Source organism: Taurulus bubalis (assembly GCF_910589615.1).
Source record: "Taurulus bubalis genome assembly, chromosome: 7".
Taxonomy (NCBI): Eukaryota; Metazoa; Chordata; class Actinopteri; order Perciformes; family Cottidae; genus Taurulus; species Taurulus bubalis.
This window is the reverse complement of record NC_136595.1, coordinates 4,647,576-4,658,885: the sequence shown is the minus strand read 5'-3', so window position 1 is coordinate 4,658,885 and position 11,310 is coordinate 4,647,576. Positions and strand designations below refer to the sequence as shown.

At 42.2% G+C, this 11,310-nt stretch overlaps 1 protein-coding gene across 1 annotated transcript in view; it reads left to right on the top strand.

The window, feature by feature from the left end:
* Positions 1-3,462: 3,462 nt before the first annotated feature.
* Positions 3,463-11,310, top strand: part of lpp (LIM domain containing preferred translocation partner in lipoma) — a gene marked incomplete at its 5' end in the record, with an annotated part of 85,138 nt that continues 77,290 nt past the window's right edge. Inside the window, one exon of the mRNA XM_079220709.1 lies at positions 3,463-3,652. Coding sequence (XP_079076835.1) covers positions 3,463-3,652 — 190 coding nt within the window. The remainder of the gene's footprint in view (positions 3,653-11,310) is intronic.

The window sequence follows — 11,310 nt, the reverse complement described above, 5'->3', positions numbered from 1 at the left end:
ACTACGGCGTCCTGCGGTTTTAGGAAGTCAGAAAGTATTGAGAGACGGACCAATATATTATGCCGTGTTCACACCAGACGCGACGCGAATTTGCGGCGCCGCGTCCACCACGGAAGTTTAATCGCGCGAGTAGAAAGAGGGTGTTCCCACCAAACGCGAATTTGCGGCGCGACCAAAGGGGCGTGGCTTAGCTCTGTTGCTTGCCTCTGTGAGAGACGAGCGACGAAGCTTTCATTTCCGCTATCGACCATGGAATAAATAACCACTAGTTCTGCTTTATATTTGTTGTGGAAGTCCCAAACATGTCGGAACATGAAACGCCCTCGTATTTGGGTTCATGACATCATCCGTAGCCGCACACAGCTCGGTGAATTTCACCAACTCCTCCAGGAACTGCGTCTCGCGTATCTCCGTAAAACGATACCGACTATGCCATCCACCATGGAAATAACCACCAGTTCTGCTTCATACTTTTTGTGTAAACTCCACATACGTCGGAACATCAAACTCCATGGTGTCTGGGTTCATACTATTATCCGTAGTCCCACAACAGCGTCTCAATGAAGCCGCTGTCAGCGCTGGTTCAGGCGGAGCGGCAGCAGTTTCATTCAGAAACGGAGACGGCGGTGGTGACGGGCGGAGCTTCTCAACGCTGATTCTCAACGCTGATTCTCAACGCTGATTCTCAACGCTGATTGGCTGCCGCAACTTTGCGTCACGCGATTTCTCCGCCAGAGTTGGGAGAATTCAACTCACGCAAATTCGCGCCGCGTCCTTCGCTTTGTTCGCCCCCAGGTCAAACGTTCTGTTCGCGCCGCCTCCAACGCGTCTATCTCGCTTGACTTAACATGTAAACTGGTCGCGCCGCAAATTCGCGTCGCGTCCGGTGTGAACACGGCATTATATGTCTCCGCCCTCTAATGGAGTCCGGCAAAAATATGGAAAATATTGAATACCACCAGGCTTGTCCTTTAACGTATTAAAAGGTTGGCTCGTCAACAATATAAATCCCATATATTTCTACTTAGCCATCGTGGTATTTGTCTGATAATGCAGAAAGTTGCTGGTTTTTAAGATCTCTCTTATTGAGGCTTCTGCCTCCACCTCAACACAGTGATGGCGGTGCTCTAAATTGCGAAACTTTTAAAAAACTCCAAAGCAAAAAAATGTTTTCAGATATAGCGTCCTTGTTGCTTAAAAAAATAAAATATATTTCCTTTTTATTGCATTCCTTGTAAAAAAAAATGTAACCACAGTAATGTTAGTTGGGACCTTTCTCCATTAGAAAGTAGATGTATTTAAAAGTTGAAGTCAAATGGGGCAAAGCAATTCGAAGCCTTCATTCACGCGAGGATCACGCAGTTGATTGTAGACGGAGGTCATCGGTGTGTGTTGGCTTCTGCTGTGTGTTCAGGAATGGCACATTAATCATGTTTTGAAGAAAAACTGATTTGAATGTGCACTTTAAGGCCGAGTACGCATAAATGACACCCCGATGTGAATTATTTGCCATCATAAAAAAAAAATTGTAACCACACACTGAAACCGACATTTTCCATTCAATGCGGCGCCCATTGAATCTCGCTCACACATCCTCAGATCATTTCTCCCTCTTTTTTATTTTTTCGCCTCCTTTTTTAATTCATCTTTTCTTTTGTTAGCCATTTGAGCGTCGAGAAATGAAAGCATTTGCATTGAAAGGACAGGTGGGTGTGAGACACCGGCATGTCTGAATCGCAGCATTAAGAGCAGGAAGGGGGATATCAAAAGTAAGAAGCATTCAGACGGCAGGAGGAGCAGGGATTTCAGCAGATATTAAAAGATGATTGTGCGTGGGCTTTTTCTTCTTCTTTTTCTCCTGTGTTCCGGAGAAAGAATGTAAACCCTGTATCAGTCAGACCGAGGATAATAAACATAGCATAAAAACATCAGAACAGAGCACAACAAACACAAACAAAAAAGAAGGATGGGGAAAAGCGCGGCGTATAAATAGTTCAAATATTTCAAGTGATTTCAGAATGCGATGGTGAAATACTGGATGTTTGTGTCCTCAGCCACGGAAAAGTCTTTGACTCTCTGTTGTTTCCACTGTAACTGTATTTAGGCCGAACTCATGCACAAATACAATATAATAAATAATAATGAGAAAAGTCATTGTGTTGGTTGGCTATCAGTAATGGCTGCACCTTGATGTAGCTAGTAGATCATACAAGTAACAACAAAGATCAATTAATAAAATGTAAAACACACACACACACACACACACACACACACACACACACACACACACACACACACACACACACACACACACACACTCACTCACTCTCTTATAGATTGACAGTTGCATCAACACTGAACATCAGCGGTCATTTTCTTTTTATCCCGTCTGTAATGAAGTCTTTTTGGTTTGAGAACACTTTGTTGTTTTCGCCGCTCTTTGTCTCACACGTCACTTTTTTTGATTTGTTGTTCTCATTGCAAGAAAAGAATGTGAGTAGAAAATAAATAAAAGGTTCAGAGTTCAAAGTGGTTTCTTCTCCTCTTTGATACTTTAATTAAATTGGACACGTGAATGCATGTCAGAACATAACATAACATTACCAGCTGCTTTGATAATCTGACTCAATAGTTGAAATACAGGAAGTACTGTGGACTTGAATCACGCACACACATCACCGTGGACAACCACTGCATTCTTCCAAATAGCCAGTAGGGGGCTATTATCAGTGAGCGTTCCTGGTCGTAACTTTAAGTTGGACACCGCTCGTTCAAGTCTATAAGTCTCAAGTATATCTCTCCTCAACCGCACGCTTTGGTCATGTGACGCGTCGTGCTCCCGGAGAGAGGCAGGACTCGAGAGCCTCTTCATGGATGCGTCAGACCGCTTCTCTTCTTCTTTGTATTTTGAGCGACTCGCGTGTCCCGTTCTGGAGAGAGGAAGCATCAGCCGTGTGAAGATGAGGAGGAGGCCTCGTCACACACGTGGACGCCATGCCTCGTCACACCTCTGTAAAGTGATTGCCAGATTGTTTGTTTTGGGCAGTGACAGAAATTGCCGATAGGGTCACATGAATTCAGTGTATGATTTTAATCAATATTATAATTTTTAGGATATTGCAGGTGAAGTCGAATCTATTACTGCTCCAAGAACTGCTGCGGTTTGACGTATGAGGCCCTTTTTGACTTTTACGAGGCCTCTTCCTTTTCTTTTCCCTGGAGAGAGCACCGGTGCTCCGGTCCTCCACAGATTGTGTATCATTCCAGCTGGCAGGACCTCCCTGGCAGGACCTTACTATCAGATAAGATAAATTAAGTTGGAGCTGCATTCTTTCATTCTTTGACGTTGATTCACGTTTCCTCACTTCCGTGGTTTTCAGTCTCGTCACCTGACCTCATGGCGCCCCGGAGGTCACAGGCCCCAGCTTCAGTTTTTAATACCTGTCTTTCCTCCTCAGAACCATGTGGAACCAGGTGAACAGCAACGACCAGACGGGACAAGTGGCCGCCAGGATGGAGACCACTTTGGGTAGCGCGAGCATCTCCGTCTCCCAGCAGCAGGCGCCCAAGAAATTTGCGCCCGTGGTCGCCCCCAAGCCCAAGTTCAACCCTTACAAACACGCGGGAGAGCCCGCCTTCTCCGACAACGCAGGTAACCACACGGGAGAAACCAGCGACTCACTAACCACGAGCAATTCACAATTACACCTTTAGACTCCGTCTGAAACGAGAACCCTCCCCTCGCTAGTGGGAGTTTATCTGCAGCATGTCGCACTACTATTGTCAGACTTTGCTCACATCAAGCACTTCTCATGTTGCCCTCTCCCATTTATTGTGTCACTCCGCATTCATGTTCCACTTCAGCTTAAATGATTCATTTTCCTCAACAATGAACTCTGCAGTTTCCCTCAGGAACAAGTGAACTTGAGGAGCAATGTCACCGTATTGATTGTGGGGAGTCGCGCAGCTTTAACAACTTTCACTGTCTAACTGTTTCCCTTCAAAGCAGCTACTGAGCTTTCTCTGACAAAACACTTAATAAATCACAAAATAAATCATGTAGAAAAGGAGCATAACAAGACACTGAAACATATTAAATGTTATTGTCATGGTAACACCGATCATCCACCCTTTCATTGAAGTGTAATTCTAGATTATTGCAACATGGATCTTGTGTTTGTAGTTTGGTTCCTTGTTTCCACATTTAACAGAACAGCGGCTCGCTAACCCTTAGAGACCCACATGCATCCGCCTCTGGTCTATTTTTAGTGGGTATAAGGGATCTTTAGGGAAAGATAGCAGGTCAACAGCACACGCCACACAACAGTGGTTCACATCAGCTGAAGGCCAGGAGCCTGAAGATCCATTTGAGACGGGTTGTTCTAGTTCTGAATCCAAAAATAATGAATTAATTCATTAATTGAAATACATTTTGAAAGCGCAGAAGGCTAGAACTTCATGATGAAGGTATATGATGTCCATTCACATGCTCTTTTATCTCTCATGAGTTATTTCGGTTGATTTGTTCATTTGTTGCATACAAAAACTTGAATTAAATTATGTTTGGCCACTCGAGTATTGAAGAAAAAATATCAAAAATCCCACATTAAGACTGCACTGTGGTTTGATATCCTAAACTTTTGGATCTTTCTGGCAGAAGTGCATCTTTCATGGCCGTTGGCCGGCGAGCGCCCGTGTCCTGAAAGCTGCTCTGAAGCTGCTCACCGCAGCGTCAACATACCTAGAAAGGCCATGACTGCTCCAGGGGCTCTGGTTTCACGTGTCACGAGGCTGTGCGGTTCTCACAGGTCACAACAGGTTGTTTTATGGAGTGACGTCAAGTTTAAAAAAAAAAAAAAAACTGCAACTACAAGTAACATCTTCAAACATTAATACTATTGGGCTCATTGGATCCACAGGGGTCTCGGCTTTCCACTCGCAATTTATGCGATTCCAAGACTGATTAGGAACCACGGTATGCAGAAATATTCAAACACACAATTTTAAGAATAGGCAAAGATAATACGTTTATACTGCTTGTTCTTTGCCCCAGACGGCTTATTATCGGGATTATCACATGATCTGGGGAACACTCCCATGGAAGCCATTTTCATTTAGATGTCTTGAGATGAGGTCAAGAAACCCCTTTTGAATATTAGCCCGGCTTTGCGGCGTTATTCAGCCAGCATGACATTGTACCAATGGATTCTAGTTTCATTTGATATCCAGCCTCTTCACTTCAGCTTTGAGACTCTTTCAGGTCTTTGCTATCAAAGGATGGATCGTGTGTGTGAGTGTGTGTGGGTGGGTGTGGGTGGGTGGGTGGCGGCTCAGACCCTGATGTCCCCGCAGTACTTTGTCAGTGACCTGTAGTCGCTCCTCTTTTGTAGCCTCCCTATCCGGTGGAGCCGTGAGGCCTTGCAACAATTGCATATTTTTTGATGGAGGTCTTCTTCACGCACACACTCCCGTATTTGCATTGTGACGGAGGCCTTGTTGCATGCCTAATTTCCAATAAACATACAGTGTAAGAACTGCGGTTTGCAGTCATGTGCGAGTCCAGGAAGCCTTGCAAAATCTGCTATTTTCTAGGCCCCCATGGGAGCTGATGGTTCGTTTGAATAAAAGAGTTTGAATGCGGCAAGGTAATATTCAATAAACTGAGTTTTAGTGTAACCTATTTAATTAGTCTTTGTTCCGTTTTAACAGGGCTACGGTCTAAAATTATTAAGATTCACATCTCAGAGATTATTCAAGATAAAGTAGAAGGAAGCTGAGTGGAGGCTGTGCTCTGCAGAGCAGAACTCTGTCTGCTTTACATGAGGCGGATGAGACTCCAGCTGCCTTCATCATCACCGTGTGATTCCTGATACATGTTGAGAGAGAGAGGGGCCCACATTGTAAGATATTTATTTTCTTTTCAAAAGACCTTTTCTAAATGAAGTCAATTGTGTGCGATATGGCCAAAATGTTTTATCCCAATAGAGGTCATTTCATATCTAGATAAGAATATATATCACGAAATAGCATGTTTTCTGGTCAGTAAAACGTCTGAAATAACCTGACGGTAAAGCCTTTCTTTCTCTACTTCTATGGGAAACGGATACTTTTCCAATGGAAAGCACTTCTTAAGGATATTAGTGCAAAGTGAATGAAAAGATGAATAAATATTTCCACGTTTGTTAATCTCATTGAACGAGTGATAATGTAAAGTGTGACGTAAAAACTGAAAGGAAATATATTTTTTAATTTTAGTTGGTATGTGCTTGTCCCATTTAGACTGGGTAATCCAATTTATTAATTGATGTCAATTTTAAGGTTCATCACAATATCTCAATATATGAGTTGGAAAAAATGATAAATTATCAGAAACACAATAATACGGTAATTTGAGTAATTTTTCTATGAGTAAGTATATTCTCATTGAGTGCACAGCCAGCCTCCAGTGAGCCGGTTGTTATGAAGTGGATGCCACATGTGTCCCACCTCCCCATCTGGTCCATGTGTTGTAATGTGACTATCATCTAAACCTCTAACCTCAAAGCCCCCAGAGAACCGTCAGATTTCCAAAACACTGGAAACGGTTATGAAATTCAGCGAGCAGTGACACGCTGTCGGGTTGAAAACACTGCAGTCCGTGGGGGTTTGTGGTTTGAGTTGTGGACCTGTCTGGTACTCCAGATGTTAGTTTTGTAAGAAATGTTCTTAGACGACTCCCGTTTGAGCTCTGGCCACGAAGGGAAACAAACACAACATCAAGACACCGGTTCATTTAGTCAATTCGGCCTTCGGTGTCCGACAATGAAAGTATATACATGGAGCCCTCCAGGATTGATGATTGTGATGAACAAACACTTTTCATCAGTTGTATGTATTTAATTAAACATTATTCCAGTGACATTACCTCCATTTCTAGTGTCACAGAAGAAGAAAAACCTTTTGATCTCTTCAGGCCCAAAAGCTCTAAAAGCCTTTGGGCTTAAAAAAAGTTGTACAATATCTTTGTGTTTTTACAGACAAACCTTAACACCGCATCTTTTATGTTATTCGTGTGAATGAAAGTGTCACTAGATAATGTGAAGTTTCCGTCTCTGGATTCGCTAGATGGAAGAAGTGTCACTCTGTCGGGGTGATGTTGCTCCTCTTACCTCAGAGAGGATCTTTGGCTCATGAACCGGCCATCAACGTCACAAAGTAAATCCACATGAAGTGGAGACCTACCCGCTGCTGTTGTTTGACACATTAACCAGCGGAAGTGACAGTTGTAATATCATCGTTATTAATTCATCATTTATTTCTTTAATAAAATATCGCTCTGGGTTTGATTTCTTCTCGCTCCAAACAGACGGCGCCGAGTCCTCATTTGACGCTTTTGGCACGCGTCCGTCTATTTTAAAACAAAAGCTGTGCTTGGAAACGCATCTGTCTTTAGTCTTGATTATCACTCTCTGGCCATGTTCACAGATTCTTTGATTTTCTTTTGAAAATTAAAACAAAATTCTATATTTAACTTATAGTTCCTATCGTTAAAACCTTATAATTCCAAAATGTAATTTGCTCACAAAACATTTAATCTAGACACCGACTTATTTTCCACAATGAATCATTGACCGGGGTTAAGAGGATTAATGAAGCAATATAAAGATGGTGGGGCTGCATGCTAAAAGATGTAATTGTTGTAATGCAAATGTTCACATTGTTAACATCTCATAACCTCGGTGACTTCATCTCACTTTTCCGTTCCCTCCATTATTCCATCACTGTCCTCTATTATCTCTCACGCTCTTCACTTTGACTGTGACGGTAATTACATCAACTGGGCATTGCTCTGAATTTTGTCTTCATAATACAGATTCGGTTGAGGTCACTCATAGAAACGGGGGAATATGGAGGAAGCACAAATTAATATCTGTTTTAAAGTCCTCGCAGCCGTTTAAAGGACCTTATCTTCTTGCAGATATCTACGCAGTGGCAGCGTGTCGTTAAACTCAAGCGGTTAAATGTTCTGCCGTTTGGGCCACAGCATTATTTTTCATTAAAACATTAACATTTGATAATGACACTGGTGATTTAGTTGTTGTCAGCATTTTGAACACGCAAATATGCAAAGCCATCTGCAGACATCTCCACTTGTCAAAGGATAAGACGTCTTTACGGGGAAAAAAAAAGATTATCTGGGTCTCCCTCTGTTTATTTATTTAATATCTTTTATATCAAGTGTGGGGAGCGTCTGATGTATAAAAAAAAGGATTAGCATAAAAATTAGGGACAAGTCAATTTGGCACAGCGCCTAGCTGTCCCTTTGTGTGGCGGGGGCCGGTGTCGGGCCGCGGCGAGCAGCCGGGCTCATTGTGCGGACAAAAGAAGCCGCCGCAGACGGTTAGCGGGGTCCGCCCTCAGATTTATTAATTTTTTTTATTTATTCATTTTTTATAGGTTGAACTTGTTCTTCTTTAAAGCCCCCCAGCAGGAGGATGTGGATGACATATAGTTCTCAGACAGTGACCCTTCACTCAGAACTCCTTACAACAGATCAGATTTTAGGGTTTAAGTTGATCTCAGACGCTACACGAACTGTCGGCAGGTCACTCGTGATTGCTTTTTGCACAGAGAAGCCTCGGCTGCTTCTTTGATGCGTTTCAACTTCTTCTGTGTAGCTTCTGTGCAAGTTTTAGGGAGAAAAAGTACACGGATAATGGTTGTGCGATGATGATGATCAGGAGCAGCTCTGCAGGAGAGGGGGACAAAATATCATGAACAAGTGTACAAGGTATTGCAATCCACTGCAATAACGCCGCAATACAAACTAGCTTTCTAAGGCGGCTCCGGCTCAGTTTGGTTGCAGCGTGTTGGCAACAGTGTGTCAGTCAGTTTATGCCATCAAGCTAAAAAAAAAAGGCTTCATGTTATTGATGGAGAGAACAGGAGCACCTGTGCATTATGCTATTCACTGGCCTCGCTTGAAACTATCTGCAACAAAGGGACCTCTTTTTTGTTGTGCCAATAGTTTACTCTGTATCGTGACAACCTTTTAGATTTCATTGAATGTCCTAGAAATGTATTCTGGGTAATTTTTTATCGGTACGATAGCTGCCTAAAGTATCTCGATACTGAAACGATACCACAGCAATAAAAAACATAAAACAAAATGTAAAGCAGGGGAAAGAATCCATTAAACAGGAGGGAGTTATTTAACCAACACTTTCCATCCAGGACTGGTGGAATTTACATCAGCTACACATTACTGCTTATAACTAAAATCCAATAACTGACAGTACAGCTAAGCACAATGAAGTGAAAACACACTGGAAAAGTTAATGTTCTACAACCTGTCAATCACCTTGTAGGCCCGCCCTAAAGCATCCCCTGCTTTATGGTCTGTTTGACTCTAAATGACCATAACTTACTAAATGAACATCATACTGTATTGAAGAACACTTGAAACTAGAGATTGAGACATAAACTCATGTTTACAATGTTTACTGAGGGAATAAAGTAATTTCCTCATAGACTTCTATACAATCGTTGCCTAAAAATACTTTCCCCATAGACTTACATTGGCAAAGTGGAGGTCTGTTTTTGATCCCATTTGAATTGTGCCATGAATTACACACCACGATGTTTGTCAAGTTAAAAGCACATTTTTTTCTCCCATCAAGAAAGTTTCATTTTGTAGTGTGGAAACTGTGCAAGACTGTGAAACGGACTGGAGTCACTTTCTGTTTTCCTCTGGGTTTTATATTGCCCTTTAAATGAACATGACATTGTAATGGATGTATTGAGAGATGCATTTTATTCTTCGCTAACCAGCATTTCAAACAGCTTCTGTAATATCTGCTGATCTGAGTCGTGCGTTTAAATGGGGACTTTTCTTCTTCTTCTTTTCTTTTCTTGTGTGAAGCAGATGTAAATATTCATACGGTGTGACCAAAGAGTGTAGCGCCACAAACAAAAATATTCACACGGGAATAAGTCCTCACCAGCCCTCAGAATGTATTTATATTCTGAAGAGATACACATCTATCTAACTTAATAAATTGAAATCTGATTTCCCTTTTTTTTAAAAAACCAACAGAATACTGAAGGCTTTTTGTGACACCAGCGTGGCGTTTGGTCTCATGATGTCCGCCGTTGATCATGAAGCTTGATAAGTTTTTCCGCAGGAGACAAACATCCGAGAAGTGTTGCTTTTGATCCAACTTCACGCGCTGAAGTTACCAGAAAACCTGCTAATTGTTTGCTCAGAGCAGTTCAAAAGTGTCTAACATGTGCATAAGCTGTTTTTATTCCTCCCTGCCTGACTGGCCAGAGGCAAACTGACTACCGGTTGTTATGTCAGAGTCCCTCATGGGTGTCGCCATGAGAATTGACAGGAAATCCACCAATGAGTGTGTCGTGTCCCCACAGAGCCCACAGGCCGCCGCTCTGAGCCGGCAGTACGACTCGCACCTTAACTTCTCGTTGCGCTTTGTCTGCAGTGTGCGGGAAGTTACTCTTTAAATCTTTGCTCCGAAGTTTGAGCTTTATTTTTTTTCAGAAACTACTACTTTTCTTCTCCGTGTCGAACATTGCCTCTGTTAAATTACATCTGCTGTTCTTCTGCAGCCACAACCAGACGTTGTTAGTTCTATAAAGCTGAACTCTGTATGAACGTTTTTGCCGCAGTCATTGTTAGCTTTGTCTTTCATCGGTCCATTTGTGCCTTTTTATTTATGAAATATAATAGAGATTGGCTGATTTTTCCACCGCGCAAATTAGTTTTTTATTCAGCATCCAAACTTCCTGACCGAAGGAAGTTTAGATGCTGAATAAAATGTCAATAAAATTTCTAAAACTAATCGTCCGGTGGGAATCGGTGTTCATATTAGCATGCTAAGCTAACCACTTGTAATAGAGTTTCCCCTGAACAGGACAAATGTCCAATGTTCTGAAGGACAGGCGCTTCTTTAACCACCAACATGTCACCTAGCAACGCTGACTCCAATGTCAGTCACCAGCTGCCACCAACTGTTTTTTTTTTAAGTTTGACTAAAATATATACCGAGCAGGACATTTCGCAGTGAAACCCTAAATACTAATAAATTATGTAATTATCATCGTCATCATGATGGCATAATGGTCACACAGATTAACAACTTGACATTTCTTGTCCCCAGTGATGAATCCATTTGATTGGCCTCTCTCTTTGCTAGTGCTTGATGCAGCACTGTGTTTTAGTCTGACGTATTTAATGAATACACAGTATTGTCCTCCAGATACGGTCATCAGCTATTTGATATTTGGTGCAGTATAACCAGCCTAATGACAAGA